General features: G+C 54.5%; 1 protein-coding gene across 2 annotated transcripts in view; it reads left to right on the forward strand.

The window, feature by feature from the left end:
- Positions 1 to 331: 331 nt before the first annotated feature.
- The window catches only part of LIMS2 (LIM zinc finger domain containing 2), a 34,831-nt gene continuing 13,810 nt past the window's right edge, over positions 332 to 21,352 (forward strand). Inside the window, exons 1-4 of one of the 2 annotated variants that reach the window (XM_046659017.1) lie at positions 332 to 847; positions 17,571 to 17,730; positions 20,351 to 20,417; positions 20,664 to 20,784. In XM_046659017.1, the coding sequence (XP_046514973.1) occupies positions 837 to 847; positions 17,571 to 17,730; positions 20,351 to 20,417; positions 20,664 to 20,784 (359 nt within the window). In that variant the 5' untranslated portion in view covers positions 332 to 836. Of the gene's footprint in view, positions 848 to 900; positions 1,130 to 17,570; positions 17,731 to 20,350; positions 20,418 to 20,663; positions 20,785 to 21,352 lie in introns of those variants that run through there. The other variant, XM_046659018.1, reaches the window with a different exon arrangement.

Raw genomic sequence — 21,352 nt, forward strand, 5'->3', positions numbered from 1 at the left:
GATGGTGCTGTACCACGGGCACTCTCAGGGGCTCCTCGCTAGCTCGTGGACAGCCTCCGCGGAGAAAGGAGGAGCGGTGTCCTCCCCAGCTTCGCGTCTGCGTTTGCATTAGAAAGTAGCTTTTGCTCGGGTGGGGCTTGCTCACACACTTGGATGAAATGGCTATTTCCCCGGACAGCAATGGCCTGGCATCTAACTTTGCAGAGTCAGGTTCGCGACTCAAAGGGACACCGCTTGACCTTGGCCTTCCTGGGGGCGGGACGCGTGAAGTAGGGCTCCTCAGTGCTCTGGGAGGGAGTCCAGAAACATCTGCTGAGGAACTCAGGGCTTGGAGGCCGGCGGGCAGGCGGTCTCAGCGTCGCCCCTCCATCCGCCCATCCTCTCGTCCCCGCAAGTGCTCGCGCGCCAGGGCGCCGGACAGCGGAGAGCGGGCGGGGCGTCCCGGCGGGGCTGGGGGGCTCGTCCGCGTTTATTATAGCTTCACTCCCTTTAAAAGGAAAAGTATGCCCGGAATCCGGGGAGGTGGCGAGCGAAGCCGAGCGGGGAGGACGTGACCCGCAGGCCAAGCTTGGGTGTCCCCAGAGCTGGGGCGCGCTGGTGGCGGGGCTCATCCCCCCACGCGGACCCCACCCCTGCTCCCTACCCCCCCACTCGCGGCTGGGAACCCCCCTGCCCTCCACCTTGACCGCCCCCTCGCGGACTGGGCTGGGCGGCGGGCGGAGCCGTTCTTGGCCTTTTTTGGGCGTCTCCCTGCTCCGCGCCCCCGATCTGCTGCCGGGCGCCGCTGCGTCAGGGAGTACGGAGGCGACCCGACCCCGGTTCAGCGCACGGCCACCATGACGGGAAGGTAACAGACCCCACCCTTGCCCCGGGCGGAGGGCGCCTGTGTGCGCGGGGCCGGGGCCGGGACCGCCCCCTCCCCGCACCCACGCCCGCGCCCGCGTCCGGCGCCCCGGGCCCGCGGCCGCGCTGGCTCCCGGGGTGGCGGCGCTGTCCGGACGGGGTACCCCTGCCCCCGCACCGCCCACCCCCGCAAGATGGGGATGACTATCCCTAACTAAACGGCAAATCGGGGCTCAGAGGGCCAGGGGACTTGCTCAAGGTCACATGCCAACTAAAGGGCAAAGCGGTAAGATCCCGACTATCGGCTTCTACTGGCTTCTCTGCCCCCAGCTGTGTGATCCTGGTGAGGCCTCACCTCTGGAGGCTTCTGTTTCTGTAGGCCGGGAATGGGAACAACGTTAGAAGCGGTAAAGGGCCTGTGTGGTGTCTGGGCAGGCCTGCCCGCAGGCATAGGCTGCACAGGGGTGGGGTGTTGGCAGGGTGCTCCCCAGGCCTGCTCTGGTCTTGGCTCTCAGGCTCCTTGTTGCCATTTCACAGATGAGGTAACTGAGACCATAGAGGCTGCGTGACTCATGAGGCCGGTCACATGTCCACCAGTGTCTGGCCAGTGTTGGCCTCTGCTGTCCTTTCTGGAACATAGCTGGGTCCAAGTACGTGACTCACGGCTGGGTAGGAGGGACTGGTCTCTGAGGCCCAGCCAGGGCCCTTCCAGCCAAGCTCCAGCAGGAGGATGCTGTCTTTCCTCACCCCTTGACTTGGGCGTGTGGGCCTGGGAGACCCTGTGGCTTTGCTGGGAAAAGGGACTTGGAGAGGCAGTGCCCAGGAATGGGGAGCAGCCACAGAGGGCAGGGTGATGGCCCACACCTGGGGGATGTGTGGGGTGGTCACCCAGCCCTCAAGGGCGTACTGCCTCTGATTGCAGTCGAGGCTGTGGCCTGAGTCTTAGGGCAGCCCCAGGAACCCAAAATAGCAGATACCCTGTCACCTAGAGAGTCCTGTGCTTCAAACGCAGTTTGCTTCCCACTCAGTCCTCCACCTGGCCTGGGTCTGTGACAAAACCAGCTCCCCCCGCCCATGGGTCCCCACCCTCAGAGCTTTCAAGGAAAAGAAGGGAGAGAGTGAAATGGGGACAGACCCATGTTGAGTGGGGTGGGATGTGGTGGAGGTGGTTATTCAGGCAGCAAAGATTATCATCAGGCAGAGCCACAGGCCACCAGCTTCTGCTTTGCCAGCAGCTTCTGCCCTGACTCCCTGCAGGGAGTGAGGCCATCAGAGTCCTGGAGGCACCTCTGTTCGCTCAGCAGGGGTCCTCTCGCCCCTGGGTCTTTGGACCTTCCGTGGAGATGGAGGCCATTGGGTCAGCCGTCCGACAGCCCAGCAAGATAGGCTGGGAAGGCAGGCGGGCGGTGGGAGCAGGGGCCAGCCCGCCCTGGCTGCTGCAGGGGTCCAGCGGGCACCCTGAGCCTGAGAAATGCTGGTCATCAAATGGCACAGGGACCAGAGTGAGCCCTGGAAAACACTGAGTCGGGTTTTTCCTTGTAAAAGTAATGCTGCTCATCTTAGACAGTTAGGAAAAACCCAGGAACACAAAAAGGAAGAAAGCACCCCAGATTCCACTCCTCAGAGATGCCTTAGGAGCGTTTGGTGGCTTGCAGCATCTCTCGTGGTGTCTGTTCCTGCTTGTTTGTTTCAGCAGCTGTGAGCAGAGGTTTACACCGGCCTTTGCAGCTTGCCGACCACATGCAGGGTCGGTGCCGGGGGCTGGCTGGCCTCCCCTCCACGCGCAGGCATTGGGGCCAGGCCGGCTGAGGACTGGACATCGACACAACCTTTGGGGTGGGGGGGATGTTCCTGCCCCAGAAGCCGTGGAGTTTCATTCTCACTGTTTCGTGTTTCCATGCCCTCTCACGTCCACTGCCCCACGGGACGCCAGGGCACCTCTCACGCCTGGGCCCTGGCCCTCCCACGTGGGTAATCTTTGAAACAGCCCCTCGTCACACACCCCACGCACCTTCCGTGGCTCTCCCTGCAATGGCGTAAAGTCCTGGCTCTCCACAGGCCCGGAGCAGGCAAGACCAGAGGGAGGGCCGTGGGGAGCCCTGCAGTGGCCTGGAGCGATAGGCACATCTGAGTGCTGTGTAGAGAATGGGCTGCCGGGGAGGAGGTGGGGAAGGAGACAGTCAGGAGGCCAGCAACAAGGGACGCTCCTCCTCGGCAGCCACGGGCCTGGCGAAGAGGAGACAGACTCGGGCGATGCGGGAGGTGGAACCGGCAGGACTTGACCAAGAGGGTGGAACCCAGGAGGATGCCCAGTTTGTGGTGGCAGATGTGGGAGTGGACGCAGAGCTAGTTTGGGCCACGGAGCGTTTGGAGAGCTGTGGCCAGTCCAAGGGGAAACCCTGGGAGGCAGTCAGATGTGAGGGTCGGAAGCCCAGGAGAGGGCTGAGCTGGGGCCGGAGGGTAGATGAGGCCCCACCTGCCTGCATACGGTTGCTTAGGGAGGGGGGTGCTGTGGGAAGAGCAGCTCAGCCCCAGCCGGCAGCCCAGTGACTCTGGACCCTAAAAACACCTGAATTTTTGCTCTAGCTGAAGGGACCTTTGGCATCACCGTTGTTCTACAGGGAGGATGTTAAGGCCCAGGCAGGTCACGCTCTGCCCAGGGCCCCGGCCTGACAGTGAGCAGCACTCCTCCAAATGGAGCCTGGGCCGCGACGCTCACAGCAGTGTGAGCTCAGTGGCTGGCCTGCTCCAGAGCAGAGTCTCACCCAGCACGTGACTGTCATCCCCTGAGGCCCCCGTGTGCCAGAGCACAAGCTGGACCCACACTTGGCACAGAGTGGAGTGCGGCTGCTAGCACCCCTAGGCCACGGTGCTCTCAGCTGTGCTCCCCCTTCCTCAGGGGTTTGTCCAGCGGCCCCCTCAGCAGAGCAGCCTGCTGAGGTGTAGTGAGGGTGGAGCTAGAGCCCTCAGGATGGCGCGTGGGGCTGTCATAGAGTCAAGGGTTTAAGCCAAGTGCGAAGTGGGTGACAAGTGATGCACAGTTGAGCCCTGAGCCCCAGCCTGGGTCAGGCTGGGCACTGCCCACGGCCCCTCAACTCCTCCTTTTCCCGCCGCTTCCAGTGTTGACTCCCGGTCTGATGGAGTGGAGTTCAGAGTACAGTGGGGGCTGGAGGCCCTGCCCAGCTCCACGCAGTCAATACGCCCACCTGGGCTCACTTCAAGCCACCAACATGGCACTAACCGGTCTGCAAAACTCCTGAAAACTTAACCATCAGCCCTTGTGAGGGGGTCCAGCACGGGCCAGGCCTGCCACTGTGGGGAGGGCTTTCAGCGCACAGCGCTGTTCTGCCTCTCAGGTGGTGTTCTGCCCTCTGCTCCCATCTGTGCTGTGTGATTCCACACTCCGTCTTCATTTCCAGGCTGGGGGGAGGGGCAGAGGGAGGGGCCTTGACAGTCCTGTTTGTTTATTTTGATCTTTTGAATTTCTGATGACTATTTACTTGAGATGACCTAGTAAGATGAACATCTTCATAAGATATTTACACGAGGTCACTGTATCTTACTAAGATGAGGTTGCTGAATGCGTGTGTATAAAACCAAGTTGCGTCCACACTGATGCCTGAGTTTTAAAGTAAGAAAATAAGATCATTCAAAATCGAATTTCCTGTGGATGGGAAGGTTGGAGATGTCACTCATCTGAGACAGACAGAAGGGCCTGGCGGAGTTGTCTTCGGCTTCTCAGCGAGGTGCAGTCTTGCCGGGGAAGCTGGCTCTGGGGGAGAAGCTGCGGTGGTGTCGCCAGCTGCCCCGGGGACGGTGCTCCCTGCGCAGCCACAGGGAGGCGGCCCCGCCTCACAGCTTGCTGGCGGCTGCCCTGGCCTTTATCTGTGCCTCTAGTAAGCTTGTGGTTACCTTCTTCACTGTGTTTGTTTTTTAAAAATTTGAGATATAGTTCACATCCCATAAAATTCACTAACTTTGAGAGCACAATTCACTGGTTTTGAGTACATTCACTAGGTTGTGCAGCCATCAACACTAATTCCAGAACATTTTCATCACCCCCACAAGGAACTCCATACCCGTTTGCAGTCCGTCCCCGTTCCCCACTCCCCTCGGCCCCTGGCAACCACTAATCTGCTTTCTGTCTCTATGGATTTGCCTCTTCTGGACATTTCCATAAATAGAACCATATGTATGTGGCCTTTTGTGCCTGACTCCTTTCATTTAGCATTACATGTTTAAGGTTCATCCATGTTGTAGCATCAATCAGTACTTCATTCCTTTTTTTGCCAAATAATATTCCATTTATGGATGTACCACCTTCTGCCTATGTGTTCATTCATGGTGGACATTTGAATTGTTTTCACTTTCATGAATAACGCTGCTGTGAACATTCTTATATATGTTTTCTACTCTCTTGAGCATATTTGAGAGTGAAATTGTTGGGTCACACGGTAACTCTGTGTTAAACTTTTTGAGAAATTGCCAAGCTGTTTTCCAAGTAACTGCACCCTTTTATGTTCCCACCAGGAATGTACGAGGGTTCCAATTTCTCCACATCCTCACTAATGCATATTATTGTCTATTTTAGTGGATGTGAAATGGTATCACATTGTGGTTTTGATTTTCATTTCCCTAATGACATTGAACATCTTTTCATGTGCTTATTGGCCATCTGTATATCTTCTTTGGAGAAATATCTATTCAAATGCGAGCCCATTTTTAAACTGAGTTGTCTTTTTATTGTTGGGTGTTGAATTCTTTATATATTCTGGGTACAAGACACTTATCAGATATATGATTTGCAAATATTTTCTCCTATTCTGTGGATTGTCTTTTAACTTTCTTGATAGTGTCCTTTCATGTACAAAAGTTTTAAATTTTGATGAAGTCCAATTTATCTATTTGTTCTTTGATTGCTTGAGTTTTTGGTGTCATATCTAGGAAACTTACCTAATCCAAGGAATGAAGATTTACACCTATGTTTTCTTCTATGAGTTTTATAGTTTTGACTCTTACGTTTTAGTTTTCAATCCGTTGTGAGTCCGATTTTATATTTGGCCCACAGTAGGGGTTTAAAACCATTCTTTTGCCTCTGGCTATCCAGTAATTCTAGCATCATTTGTTGACAAAAGTATCCTTTCCCCATTGAATTGTCTTAGCAGTCTTGTCACAAATCACTTGGCCATGGATGTATGGGATTATTTCTGGACTCTCAATCCTATTCCATTGATGTATGTGTCAATCATACTGTTTTGAATACTGTAACTGTAGTAAGTTTTGAAATTGGGAAATGTGGGTCCTCTGACTTTGTTCTTTTTATAGTTGTTTTGGTTATTCTGGGTCTCTTGCATTTCCATATGAATTGTGGGATCAGCTTTCCTATTTCTGTGAAGAAGACAGTTGGAATTTTGATAAGGATCGTGTTGAATCTGCAGGTCAGTTTGGGAGGGGGAAAGCCATGGCCATCTTGACAATACTAAGTGTTTCAATCCATGAACATGGGATGTCGTTCCATTTATTTAGATCTTTAATTTCTTTCAACAATGTTTTATAGTTTTCAACTTGTATAAGTCTCACATTTCTTTGGTTACGTTTGTTCCTAAGTGTTTTATTTCTCTTGATGCTAGTGTAAATGGAATTGTTTTATTAATTTCACTTCCAGATTGCTTATTGCTGGTGACTTTTTTGTATTGATCTTTCATCCTGCAACCTTGCTGACCTCATTTCCTAGCTGTAACAGGTTTCTTGGGGGTAGTGGTTCTTTAGGGTTTTCTCTATAAGAGTACGTGATATGCAAATAGAGAGAGTTTTACTTCTTCCTTTGCGACATGGATACCTTTTATCTCCTTTTCTTTCCTAACTCTCCTCACTGGAACCTCCAGTGCAATGTTGAAAAGAAATGGCAAGACTGGGAGTCCTTGTTTTGCTCCTGACCTTACAGGAAAGCTTCCAGTCTTTACCATTAAGTAATATTAGCTCTGGGTTTTTATCAGGTTGAAGAAGTTTCCTTCTATTCCTAGTTTGCTTAGTGTTTTTTTTTAATCATCAAAGGGTGTTGGATCTTGTCAAGTGCGTTCTCTGCATTTTTTGTGGTGTTTTCCCTTTATACTATGGATATGGTGTATATTACATTGATTTTTGGATGTTAGACCAACCTTATATTCCTGGGATAAATCCCATTTGGTCACGACATATAATACTTTTTATAGGCTGCTACGTTCAGTTTTGTTGAGGATATTTGCACCTATATTCATAAGGGATATTGATCTGTATTTTTCTTGTGATATCTTTGTCTGGTTTTGGTACCAGGGTAATACTGGCCTCATTGAATAAGTTGGGAAGTGTTCCTTTCTGGTTGACGTTTTGGGAAGATTTTGTGAAGGGTTGGTGTTAATTCCACTTAAATATTTGGTAGAATTCACCAACAAAACCTTCTGGTCTTGGGCTCTTCACTGTGAGAAGTGTTTTGTTTAATAAGCCAGTCTCTTTACTTGTTTGAGGTCTATTTGGATTTCTTATTTTTGTTGAGTCAGTTTTGGTAGTTTGTCTTTCTAGGTATTTGTCCATTTCAACTAGGTTATTTAGTTTGCTGGCATACAATTGTTTATAGTATTCCCTTACAATCCTTTAAATTTCTCTAACTTTAGTCCCTTTTTTCATTCCTGGTTTTAGTCATTTGAGTGTTCTCTATTTTTCTCGCTAAAGGTTTGTTAGTTTTGTTGATCTTATCAAAGAACCAACTTTTGCTTTTCTTCATTTTCTCTATTTTTTTCTAATCTTCCTTTCATTCATTTCTGTTTTAATCTTTATTATTTCCTCCCTTATACTTGCATTAAGTTTAGTTTACTCATCTGTTCCTAGTTTCTTTTTTTTTTTTTTTTTTGAGGAAGACTAGCCCTGAGCTAACATCCACCGCCAATCCTCCTTTTTTTTGCTGAGGAAGATTGTCACTGAGCTAACATCTGTGCCCATCTTCCTCTATTTTGTATGTTGGATGCCTGCCACAGCATGGCTTTATAAGCAGTGTGTAGGTCTGCGCCTGGGATCCAAACCCGCAAACCCCGGGCCGCTGAAGCAGAGTGCCGGAACTTAACTGCTATGCCACTGGGCTGGCCCCCGTTCCTAGTTTCTTAAAGTGGAAGTTCAAGTCATTGATTTGAGGTCTTTCTTCTTTTTTAATGTCGGCATTTACAGCCATAAACTTCCCTCTGGGCACTGCCTAAGCTGCATCCCGTATTTGGTGTGTGTGTTTTCACTTCATTCATCTCAAAGTGCTTTCTAAATTCCCTTGTTTTCTTCTTTGACTCATTGGTTCTTTAGCAGTGTGTTGTTTAATTTCCACATATTTGTGAATTTCCTAAATTTCCCTCTATTATTGATTTGTAATTTTATTCCATTGTGGCTTTGAGAAAATGCTTTCTATGATCTCAGTCCTTTTAAATTTATTGAGGTTTGTTTTATGCCCTAACATATGGTCTATCCTGGAGAATGTTCCATGTGCACTTGAGAAGGATGTATATTCTGCTATTGTTGGGTAGAGTGTTCTATAGATGTTTTTCATGTCTAGTTGGTTTATGGTGTTGTTCATGCCTTCTGTATCCTTGCTTAGCTTTTGTGTAATGGCCTATGCATTATTGAAAGTGGAGTATTGAAGTTTCCTACTATTATTGTTAAACTGTTTATTTTTCTCTCAATTCTGTCAATTTTTGCTTCAGGTATTTGGGGCTCTGTTGTTAGGTGCGTATATGTTTATGCTTGTTATTTCTTTTTGATGGATTGACTCTTTTGTCATCATAAAATGTCCTTTTTTGCTCTTGTAACAATTTTTGTCTTAAATTCTATTTTGTCTGATATTAGTATAGCCATTCCAGTTCTCATCTGGTTGATGTTTGTATGGTATATCTTTTTCATCCTTTTATTTTCAAACTATTTGTGTTTTTGAATGTAAGATGAATCTCTTGTAGAAAGCATATAATTAGATCATGTTCTAAAAAAATCCATTTGTTAATCTCTGACTTTTAATTGCAGACTTTAATCCATTTACATTTAATGTAATTACTGATAAGATAGGGTTTACATCTCCCATTTACTCTCTTTTAAAATATATTTTATGTCATTTTGTTTCTCATTTCCTACACTATTGCCTTACTTTGTGTTAAACTATTTTGTTATGCAGTTGTCTTTAAATCAGTTGGGAAAAAATGATTTAGAAACAAAAAAATACATTTATGTTTTTATATTTGTCTATATAGTTACTTTTACTATACAAAGGTAAATATACTTCACTGCTCTTTATTTCTTCACGGAGATTCAAATTATTGTCTAGTGTCCTTTCATTTCATCCTGATGCACTCTCTTTAGTATTTCTTTTCAACTCTAGAATTTCTATTTGGTCCCATTTTATGATTTCTATCTTTTTATTGATATGTTCCACGTAGTGAGACATCATTCTCATACTTTCCTCCAGGTTTTTAGACATGGTTTCCTTTAGTTCTTTGAACATATTTAAAATGGCTGACTTAAAGCCTGTCTAGTAAGCCTAACATTTGGGCTTCCTCAGGGGCAGTTTCTGTTGAGTACTTTTTTTTCTGTGTATGGGTCATACTTTTTTGTTTCTTTTCATGTCTAATAAATTTTTGCTGAGAAAGAATTCATTTCAAATACTATAATGTGGCAACACTGGAACTCAGATGCTCCCCAGTCCCCGGGGTTTGTGATTCCTGCTTGCTGTCTGTCTTAGTGACTTTTCTGCAGTCATTCTGTAAAGTATGTATCTCTGTCACTCGTGACCACTGAAGTCTCTGCTTGGTAGTTTATGGCCAGCTAATGACTGAACAGAGATTTCCTTGAATGCCTGAGAGCAGTAAGTCTGTCAGCCTTTGCTGAGGGCACTGCGTGTGTGCGGGGGCACACCATCAGCTCTCAGCCAGGCAGCCGACAGCTCTGCCATGGCCTTCCCCTCCACCTGCTCAGAGCCTGAAGGTCAGCCAGACTGAGGGCTTGGGGCCTTCTCAGGCCTTTCCTGAGTGTGCATGAGCCCTGGGCATGTGCACGGCCTTCTAGATTCCCAGGAATGTGTCGATTTTTTTCAAAGCCCCTAAGGACAGCTCATTCCTCAGTTTTCCTTTTACGCTTTTTGGTTAGTCTATCACCCTACCTGTCATCCACTGCCTGTGGTAATGGCAGCTATGATATCATAGGCAGCTATGATGTAACCCACTTGAAAACACTCCCCAAGAGAGGCTTTTAGCCCTGGGTATGTGTGAGTGAGGTCACATAAAGACAAGCCTTTCAAATGGGGTCTTCCCAGGTCAGGTCCAGCAAGAACTCCTGCGTGGGAATGAAGCTTTGGAAGAGCTCCAGCCCTGTCTGCTCCCTTATTCCTGGGGATTTGGGTGGTTGTTTTTCAAGGCAGCCATGGAGTTAGGGAACAGGGATTAGAGACTAGCATAAATTAAAACACCACAAAGCTCACTGTTCTTACTGAGATTCAACTGTTTTGCTTGACCAAATGCTCCCTGGGTTACTGCAAATCTTTGGTTAAGTTACAGAGTTCTGAAAAACTCTGACAATTTTGGCTATTTTTTCATTGCTTTTATGGAGGGACAAACGTTCAGAGATTCTTTCTCTACCATTTTTGCTGACATCCTTCTTTCTGAGTTTTTGCAACTGTGTCCTCTGGAGCCAGAGTGCTGGCTGAGGAGCCCAGCATGGCCCAACCCCACCCCTGCAAGACAGGCTGCAGAACTGGGCGGGTAGGCTGGGGGAAGGCTGTGCAAAGACTGGGGACTTGGGCTCAACCAGACTGGGAGCCTTTCTCAGTTTCCAGCCCCCGGTGCTCCCTTTTACGGTAAATATTTGTTAGGTTGGTTAGTGCCTGGTAAACTTGGGCTTGAACTTCATTTACCAATTATGCTGTACAAGTGCTTGTGGCTGTGGCCTCTTTCCCGGGCCTATCTGCAATCGTGGAAGCCCTAAATAGATGTTCCCTCCTTAAAGGAAGCTGTGAGAGTTCTGGGCTCTAGAGTTCAGGATTTCCACATGGGAGGGCTGGGTGGGGGCTGGTAAAAGGGGCCTGGGCCCCAGGGCAGTAACTTGAAGCGCTGTAACCAAAGCTTCTACGTAAGCATTCAGCCATCCCTATCAGGGGGTGGGAGGTGATCCTGGTACTTGTCGCCTCCTCCAGGCTCAGCCTCTCTATGCCCTTTAGGCCTGGGGCCCCCTCTAAGAAAATATTTGTTGAATTGATCAGTGCCTGCTACCTTTGGAATTGAGCTATGTTTACAAAGTATATTGCACTCAATGCTTGTCCTCATATGGCTCTGTTCTGTGGCTGACCCCCAGGTGGTTAATAAGTACTTCCTCATGTTTGGATTTGCTGGATGAGGTATGTTCCTTGGTGTGGGCCCGGCGGCATCCAAGTGCCAGTGGATCCCGTCCCAGGTTTCCTCCGTCCTGGTGTAGGAGGACCAGCGCCTTGCTGGCTGGGAGGACGGCCACCGTCTCTTTCTTTTGAAAGGCAGAGGAGGAGGATGCTCACGCTTTCTGACTTACTAGAAAGCCTTTTCAGGGAAATGCAATCAGTGTTAAAGATTTCTGTGAGTGCTCTGGATCCTTATTTCGTTGCTGACCATGGTGCCCGCTCGGCTAGCAGTGGCTAGAGTTCAGATGCTGACCTGGGGTGTTTGCACATGGATCGCAGTAACCCTGCCAGTCTTTGTAGGTAAAAATGCTTGTGAAGTGGTGCCTTCCTGGCGGTCTTCCACCAGATCCTGCTGCTTCTGCTCTCCCTGACCAGCGGGGGACCACCTGTTCTCTGAGTTTGGACAGCCCAGACCTCTTTTGGGTGCTTGGCTATTTGTTGGCCAGATCCAGGGAACCAGGGCTGCCCTGGTCTGGGTCTCCTTGGTGGTATTTGTGGCCGCAGGCTCTCCAGGAAGGGAACAGGCAGAATGTGGGCATGTGTGGGTCTCTCTCATCAGCTTTTAACAGTTTGCAGGATTCCTAAACTGGCAGTCCGGTACTGCCCTTCTCAGCTGTGCTGTCATCAGCTTGTCCGGGGGCTTTCCTCTCAGGCTCCGGGCAGCCTGGGATCTCCAGGCATCCTGCCCTGTCACTCTGGACCTCACCTCAGTGCTGTTTGGGATCCTCCCAGCGGATCCCCTCCCCAGCCTGGACCCAGCCCTGCCAGCCTCAGCTTTCACTGTGCTTCCCCCGCGGTGTGAACAATATCCTTTCTATTTGGACTTGACTCTGCTGCCCTTTGGAGATCGCAGTGTGTAACGTGAGCTCCTGTGCAGAGCGGGTGGGGGAGAGGCGCCCCCTGCACGCCGGCCGCCCCGTCGCGGAGTCTGGCCCCGGTGGCGGCCCGTCGCTCGGCAGCCTCTGCCCTCCGCGGCCGGGGTCCCCCAGCGGGCCGCCCCTCCACGACGCCATGGCCGCCCGGCTGGGTGCGCTCGCCGCGTCGGGGCTGTACCGGCGGCGCCAGCACCGGCAGAGCCCGCCGCCTGCCGCCCCCGGGTAGGTGGCCTGGGGCAGGGCCGGGTGGCGCGGGACAATGGCCGGAAGCTGCAGCTGCAGGCCTTTCCTCGGACACCCTGCCTGACCCTTCCGACGGCGAAGGGCCTGGCCACCCTGGGCGTCCGCACAGCTACTGGGTTGGCCGCAAGGGTTGGGGGAGGGCACCACTTAATCCAGCTGGGTTTGATCAACGTTCTTCGGCAGGGTGCTGAGGATGGGGTGTTCCAGATAAGTTGTCCTATGTAGCCCCCATTACTGCTTTCAGACTGGGATCATTTTATTGCACTTTGTAGATGAGCAGACAGCGTGGTCCAGGACCCCGCTGGACATCACCCATCCAAAAAATGGCCACGCTGTAACTTGACTCAGGTGGGACTGACTCTAGAGCCTGGACTGCTTTATCCTCTGCAGAACTGCAGGTGTAGACAAGTGATGACTGCTTCATTTGGGCTGGAAGGAGCCTGTGGGGTTCAGGGTGGACCCCGGGGACTCTCCAAGGATGAGTTAGTCTTGCATGGGGAGGGTGTAAGGGGGCACGTGGATGGTGATGGAGACCCTGATGTGGGGGTCAGGGGCTGGGGGGCACTCCTGGACATGAGTTTGCAGTGCCCCTGGGGCCATCTGGATGGAAACTCCAGTAGAAAGTTGGGGAGAGAGAGCAATGAGGGTTGTGGGCTTGGCGTGGAAGTGACAGGCGGGGCCCCAGAGGAGGAGCGGGGAGGGACAGTGGGAGAGGACGCTGAGCTTGGGAGGAGGGGTGGTGAGCCAGGGAGGAGCCGGAGCAGCAGGGCAGAGGGGAGGATGGGGAGGAAAGGAGGTCCAGGGCTAATGCTCTGCAGGAAGAGGACAACCTGCTCTGTGCTCACGGTGTCCTGTGGTTAGGGCAGCCTTCGGGAGGGGTGGTGGGGACTGAGCCCTCGCAGGTGTCTGGGGCTAAGAATGTTGCCAGGGGAGGGCGTCGGGTGGGGAGTGGGGAACAGAGGCTGCAGCACAAGGCCATGGCCAGGACGCCAGGAGGGCACACTGCACGGCACCGAGGTCGGCCTCAGGAAGTCCCGCGCCTGCACGCACATGTGTTTGTACACAGCTCGGCTTATTCTGCTGTGAACTTCTGGCCAGCTCTCTGCTGTCCGTGTGTTGTGTGTAACATGCAGAGCAAGGGGGAGGGCTGGGGCTTCGGGACAAGCTCTGTGGTGTCCCTCAGGCTCCACACAGACTTGTAACATGTCTCTGATGGTGGAAAAGCCTTGTGTGTAGCAGCTCAAGGCAGCACGTCAATTCTCTAGTGTCCTCAAGGCTGGGTGTGGGACTGGCTTTGTCCGTTCCTCTTTCCTGTGTCGGCCAGGTACCACCTGCTGCTGGCCTCTGACTGGCCTCATGAGGGAGGACCTGGGGAGCCCCAGGCCATGCAGGGGCAGCTGCCACTCAAGCTGTGGAGGCCATGCTGCAGTGGGACCCCTTCTCCCCGCCCCGGAACGGTGCCTGGTGCAGTGTGGATGCTCCGTCCCGAGCTGGTGTGTGAAGGAGGGGAGGAGTGCTCCTGGCTGTGTTGTGGAGCGGTTATGGGCTGTGCTCTCAGGGGTCACCTCACTTCACCCTCCCCACAATCCCTGGAGGGGCTGTTGCCGGCCCGTTTTACAGATGAGGAGGTCGAGGTTCACAGAGTCTTCTGCTGCAGGCCCCGCAGCCAGGGCTGCAGCCGGTGCCGTCTGCCCTGGAGCACATGCATTCACTGCCTGGTGCCCAGGCTGACATGGCATTGGTGACACTGACTCATCCTCAGGTGTGGACAGACCCTTGTGGCCAGCCCCTCCCTGCTCTCAGGCCCCCGAGTGAGTGGGAGGCTAGAGTGGGGGAAGGTCTGGGGTTGTTGACAAAACAGTCTTGAATGGCGGTGCCTGTATGATGCTACCAGGAGCTGAGGGACAGGAGACAGCATAGGTCCAATCCTGTGTGACCCTCAGCAGATCACTGACCCTCTCTGTGCTTCAATTTCCTTATCTGGAACTGTCAACCTCTCCTCACAAGGACCTGGCACAGAAAGGGCTCCCCTACCCCACCCCAGGCTAACAGTCACTGTAAAGCTCAGTGACATCTTGCAACAATTGGCTGTGTTGGCTGACAAGATTGAGAGTGTTCTGGGGTGCTGGGGAGAGTTGGAGAAGGGGTGCAGGACGATGCGCTCTCCCCAGCTCTCGGGTTTGGCTTCTAGGCGGCTGTGTGTGCCTGGGTTGTGTGAGTGCTGTTCCGCTGGGGCAGGGTGGCGGCGTCCCCTGGGGATCACTGGGCGGGTTCTGTGCTCCTCACTCTTGACCGGAATGTGTGAACGAGGGTGAGGAATGTCCATGTCTCCACCCTTTCGGGGAGCGCCGGCAGGCTGCAGGCCCTCCCCTGGACTGGGCCTGGGGCACTCTGGAAGGCCCCCAGAGTTGCCAGAAAACAACAGCTCTCTTTCTCCGGCACTCAGCCTGCCTGGCCCTGCGCTCAACGCGCAGTGTGCCCTGCGAGCTTCTCTTCAGCACTGCGAGGCGGCCACTGTTACTCCAGTGACCTCTTTGCAGATGAGCAAGTGAGGCCTAGAGGAGCTGGCACCTGCTTCCAGGTCCCACAGCAGGTGGCTGGGGTCATCGGGACCCAAATGTGTGGGCTGAGCCCAGAGCCCTGCGTGCCGGCCACCGCCTCCTGTGGAACCGGCAGGCCTTCTCCCTGGTCGTGCTGTGCTGCAGTTGTTGGGCACATTTGCACGTCTGTCCATCCTCTGTCCTGGGCCTGTGGGTTGGAGTGGGGTCTGTGTCCCTGAGCAGGGTGGCGTGAGGATGTGGCCACAGAAGTGCCGTTGGAGGTGCTGCTGCCCGAGACTTGGGCTGGGGCCGCCAGTGGGTGCGGGAGGGAGGTGGTCACCCCCACACCCTAGCCGCACGTGCCTGGGCTTGTGTGAGGTATGTAGGGGACAGAATCCTTGACCTGAGACGCCCAGGGACCCAGCCAGGACACTAGACACAGACCAGTTGAGGGCCAGCCCTGTTGTCAGGGGCGGGCCGCTGTGGTGACAGTGTGCAGACACAGTCCCTGAGCGTCAGCCCTGGGCCCTGGCCGGCTCTGGGGGAGCGGACGGCAGAGGGGCGCGCTGGCGCTCCCTTGGTCAGGCCCCAGGGTCTGGGTGGGAGGAGCCATCCGAAAGCCTCAGCCTGGACTCGAGTCCTGTTTTGGCTTCGTTTTCTGGGTCCTTTGAGTAGGAAATTCCAGACCCAGAGTCACGGGATTTCCTGTTTATTTCTGGCTTCTCCAGGACCCACAAGGTCTTGATCACGGCCAGGCGCTGGAACTTCCTCCCTGACACCTTGGCTGTCTATTTTGGGAGGACAAGGCCTGCAGGTTCGCAGTGGTGTCAGGGCAGGTGTCCACGCCCGTTCTGATGGAGTCCCGCCCAGCCCTCCCTGGCGGGAGGTCTCTGCCCTGTCTAGCCGCCCTGTGAGACCCACGGGAGCACGGGCGTGGCTGCTGCACGCAGAGCCTGCTTTTTGTCTGGGCCCTGCCGACTCCTGCAGCAGCCCTGCCTGAGACCCACTGTCTACAGCGCCCCCCGGCCTCTCCCGCCTCCTGGGCTCATCCTCCCGGGACCCTTGTTCCCAGGGATTGACAGCTGAGCACCCCTGCGTGAGCTTCAGTCTCAAGAGCTCTTCTCCTCGTGCTGCGGCACCAGGCTGGAACGGTGTTCTCAAAGTGGACAGCTCGTGTTGTGTCACTCCCTGTGTCCACGTGACATTGCCACCACATCACACCCCTCCCCGCTGAGCCCGACCATCCTTCTTTGCCCAGCTTTCCAGGCCGCCACCCCAAGCTGTCAGAGTTGACGCTTGAGACAAACCTGTTTGCCACCCTTGTGGCGAAAGGCCTGGGCATCGGGGTGCTGGCAGGCCATGGTTGGGCTGTTGAGGGGGACGTGGCTCCTCCTGCGAGCCCGGCTGCGGTCAGCACGGGCCTGGCCCAGCGTGAGGACCTTCCCCTGTTGCTCGGTGTGGATTCCGCCCCTCCCAGAAGGAAGCCTGCCGCTCACCTGGGGAAGGCGGTTGCTGCCGTGGGTGGGGAGACTTGCTGCCTGCCTTGCTCCCATCGCAAAGATCTGTGCTCTCACTTCTCCGTGGTAGGGTTACACGCTTTTCGGGGCAGGTGGTTTGAAACTAACTCATGGTGCAGGAGAAAGAGCCGTTGACGTCTGACGAGTCTGGGTTCAGATCGGGAGTCTGTCGTCTGTGTGTGAGCTGGGGCCGCCTTTCTGAGCCTCAGGTCTCATCTGGAAGGCAGGGTTGCCTCGGCGGTTAAATGAGAGCGTGAATACAGAGCTGCTCACTGTGCCTTTGTGATGTTCTATACCCAAGGCACTCTCTGGTTCCTGAGAAGGGGCGAGAGGAGGCCCAAGGTGGCCACTGACACCCCCAGAGATGGCTTAGCACAATGAAGACTGAGCAGCCTAGGACCAAGTCAGTCACATTGAAAAAGGGGCCAGGCACTGTGCTGAGGGTTACGTGTGTCCCTCACCTCACCAGCCCAGCCCATTGCTGCAGTGGAGATTATGGCCCTTCAACCGCTGGGAGCCTGGGCCTGGAGAGCGAGGGACGGCCCTGGCTGCACGGGGACTGAGCACACCCAGCTGGAGCCCGACTGGTCTGACCGGCGTGTGCCTGCTTGTGGCCCGGCCTGTGTCTGACCGTCCTTGGAAGTGCACTGGGGCTGCAGCGCCTGGTGGGAAGATGGGAGCTTGAGTGGGGAGGAGGGTTGGTTTCTAATCTGGGCTTTGCCTCCAACCACTGTGGCCCTTGGGAAGGTCACTCCCTCCCTCCGGGCCTCGGCTTGTCCATCTGTAAAATGGAGGTGTTGCATTGGCCTTGCAGGGTCATCCTCCGGGAGCACATGCTGCAGCTGGCACGTGCTGGCGCATATCGTGTCCATGGCACAGAGTCGCTGCAGGGATGTGTGGGCAGCTGTGCAGGGTGACCCAAGCTGGTGCCAGGCAGCTCGGCCCTGCCTGTGTGTCGCTGCATCCCCACAGTGCCACGGCCACCCTCGGGGTGAGGAGAGCGATTTTCCTTGCCCTGGAAAGCATTTTAACTTTGTAAGGAGGGGCGTGTCCGCTCGTGTGCAGCCCTCACGCTTGCTCGCCTTGGCCCTGCCCCATCCTGAGCGTCCCATTCCTTCTCCCGCAGCAACATGTCCAACGCCTTGGCCAATGCAGTGTGCCAGCGCTGCCAGGCGCGCTTCGCTCCCGCTGAGCGCATCGTCAACAGCAACGGAGAGCTGTACCATGAGCACTGCTTCGTGTGCGCCCAGTGCTTCCGGCCGTTCCCCGAGGGGCTCTTCTACGAGGTGAGGATGCTCCCGGGACCCTTGGCCGGCTGCCTTCTTGGAGCCCGAGCCCCTGACCCAGCTCAGAGCCTGTCCTCTAGGAGCCTGTGGGCCAGGCCCCACCCGGGTCCTGACCAGTGGCTGATGGCGTGGCTGTGCCAGGCCTTGAGCTGAGTGGTGCTCCTGCCAGCACCAGACCTTGCTTGCCATACCTTGTGAGCTCACCCCTCACCTGTGAGATGTGAACAGTGCTGCCTGGTGGCCGTGGGTGCTGAAGGAGAGTCACTGGTCTCCCAGCCCCTCTGGGCCAACACCCTGCCCTGGTGGCACTTGGGGAGGACAGTAAACACAGTAAATATAAGGTATATCAGATGGTGCTAAGTGCTCTGGTTATAAGGAATCTTGGTCGGGGGGAAGGGTGGGTGGTCAGGGACGGTAACGTTTGAGCAGACCTGAGGGAGGTGAGGGAGCCATGCACACCTTTGCAGGAAGAACACTCAGCACACAGCCAGTGCAAAGGTCCTGAGGTTGGAGCGTGCAGGGTATTTGAGGAGCTGTGGGCGGCCGGTGTGATGTAAGCAGAGGAAAGGAGAAGGAGCAGCAGGAGATGAGGGCAGGGAGGCAGATTTTGTTTGGCCCCGCGGGCCTTTGTGGGGCCTTAGGGTTCCACTCCGGGAGAGGCGGGAGCCCTTGTAGGGGTCACACCATCTGCCTGACGTTTGGAAAGGACCACTCTGCTTGCTGTGCTGAGGAGAGACTGCAAGGGGCAGGGACAGAGCTGGAGAACAGGTGGGGCCAGAGCTAGATTATTGCAATAATCTGGGTGAAAGTGGATGGGTGTAGGCTGCGCTGCACACGCTCACAAGAGCAGATTGTTAAATTTTCAAAAATCTTGCGAGCTGGTTGTTAAACACAGCCATTATTGAAAATTAAATTCTATAAATATACAATGAGATAAAATGTTATTAAAAACAAAGGTAACATTGGGGCTGGCCCCGGCTCCGGGCCGAGTGGTTAAGTTCGCGCATTCCGTCTGCTGTGGCGGCCCAGGGTTTTGCTGGTTTGGATCCTGGGCGTGGACATGGCACCACTCGTCAGGCCATGCTGAGGTGGGATCCCACATGCCACAACTAGAAGGACCTGCAACTAAGATATACAACTATGTACCAGGGGGCTTTGGGGAGAAAAAGCATAAAAAAAATATAAAAAGAAGATTGGCAACAGTTGTTAGCTCAGGTGCCAATCTTTAAAAAAAACAAAAAAACAAAGGTAACAAATACTGAAAACTCACCATTCCCTAATCATTTTATTACATTTGCTATCACCAGTGCCTTTGCGGTTGTTCCTGTCTGTTGCGCCTGCACGGTGAAAATGCCATGCACAGCAGCTGCTGTGCGGCTCTCAGCAGCTCCATGCCTGCATCACGCTGGTAGCTTGAAATTGGCCACGGTGGGAATATTTACACCATAAAAACTGACAAACGCTGCCGATAGGCCCCCAACCCCCCCCGAGGTGGTGGTGGAACACTGACTGGCACGCCGGCGGTGGTGGCAGTGGAGCTGGTGGCCAGTGCCAGATGCGGGCAGGATTGGAGCTGATGGCATTGGCTGGCGGATGGCTGTGGGGTGTGATCTGCCTGGCAGAGTGGGAGCAGCTGTTCCTCATGGTGCCTCCTGGGAAACGCCGGCCAACTGCAGAGGCTGTGAGAAGGGTGGGCAGGGCCGTGTGAGCGGGTGCATGTGCCTAGGATGAAGCCTGGCACACAGCAGGTGCTTGGGAAGTACTCGCTGCTGAATGAGTTTATCCCCTGCTGCCTCTACAGGTCACCGCGCAGGGCTGTATCCAGTGGCAGCCTAAGAAGATACTCATTTTAGAGAACAGGGGAAACCAAATGAAATTGTCCAGGGAGAGGAAAGCAGAGAAAGGCTTTGGCCGCACTTGGGGCCAGTGCAAGGGCCCTCGTTGCCCAGACAGATGGGGACCGTGGTTGCCTGGCTGGGGTCCACACTGGTTCCTGCTGGCTGCAGGCCTCAGGGTTCTCCCTTGGGCTCCCTTCCCACCCCTCCCTGTGTCCCTCATTCTGACTCCCCTCCTGGGTCCTTTGTGGCCTCTGGGGGAAGTGGTCTTCTCACACAGAGAGGACACAGGAAAGACAGCAAAGTGACACATGCAGTTCCAGCCAGACCCCAGCCCTGCTCAGCCTGAGCTCCCGCCCCCTTGCTCCCAGGACCAGCAGGGCCCAGCTGTTCAGCACACAGCAGCAGCCCTTTGAGGGGTGGCCTTCCTGAGCTCCCGCCCGGCCCTGGCCCTCGCTGTGTGAGGCCCTCACTTGGGGCTCCTGCTGGGTCGGCGGGGCCAGTTCCCTCCCGCCTCCAGGTCTTGCACCTGCTGTTCCCGCTGTCTGGACTGCCGTCTTCCCAGGACCTGCCGTCTGCTGCTGCCTTCTAGCTCCTTATTGCCCCTCCAGGAAGCCCTCTCTGGAGGGAGGGTTGGGTCCCCCTTCCTGTGTGGTAGCAGCTGTATGAAGTGGGTACTCGTCCAGCCTCCCTGAGGGCAGGTCCTGACCCGATGAGGACCGGCCCGTGCAGCTCAGGGGAGTGACGGTGGCTTGCTTGTCCCTTCTCTGCTGGCCCCACTGCAGTTTGAAGGCCGGAAGTACTGCGAACATGACTTCCAAATGCTGTTTGCTCCGTGCTGCGGATCCTGCGGTAAGGGCTGCGACACCCCGGCACTGCCCAGGAAGGGTGAGCAGGAGCGCGGGTCTCCTCCCTGACCACCTGCGCTCTCTGAGCTCCAGCCTTCAGGCCCCCGGCGGCCCCACCTTCCCACGATCTGGGACGGGAGCCCTGGGACCGCCGCGAGCCGGTGGAGTACCAGCGCGGACAGGACTTGGGAGGGGCTGTGGGGTGGGGGCGCATGCCCTGCCCTGGCCAGCGGGGACCTCTCTCTTCCAGGCGAGTTCATCATCGGCCGTGTCATCAAGGCCATGAATAACAGCTGGCACCCGGGGTGCTTCCGCTGTGAGCTGTGTGACGTGGAGCTGGCTGACCTGGGCTTTGTGAAGAACGCGGGCAGGTGAGCCGGGCCGCCTTGGACAGTGAGGGGGGGCCCTGGTCACAGGCGCTGTGTAGTGGGAGCCAGGCCCGGTCCAGGCAGATAGGAGAACCCTGTCCAGTTTCGGGGTGAGGACTGAGGCTGGAGAGAGTGAGGGTGATGAGGCAGGCCCACCCCAGGCTCGGGGGCGTTCCCCGGAGCAGGCTGGCAGCTGACAGCAGATGGCTAGGAGGAGGCCGGCTGGAGCAGGAGCCGTTAGACGCCGTGGAGGGATAGGAAGCTTTGAGTCAAGTTACTACAGCCCGGCCACCCCGTGCTGCTGACTCCAACTGTCCGCCTCCCTCCACGTGCCCACGGTGGATGCTGCTGGACAGAACGCGCCCCACTGGTGGCCATAACCCTCGTCGGCGCCCAGTGCCGGGTCTCTTTAGTAGGCCAAGTCCCACTTCCAGGGAGACTTGCTCTTCTCTCCTCACCCCCTCCTCCCACCGCTGTCTCTACACCCCCACAGTGAGCACCTCGCCTCCCACTTCCCGGCACCTGTACTGCCCCTGCCTCGGTCAGGTCACGGTCACAGTGGAAGCCATAT

This window comes from Equus quagga, chromosome 4 (assembly GCF_021613505.1).
Source record: "Equus quagga isolate Etosha38 chromosome 4, UCLA_HA_Equagga_1.0, whole genome shotgun sequence".
NCBI lineage: Eukaryota > Metazoa > Chordata > Mammalia > Perissodactyla > Equidae > Equus > Equus quagga.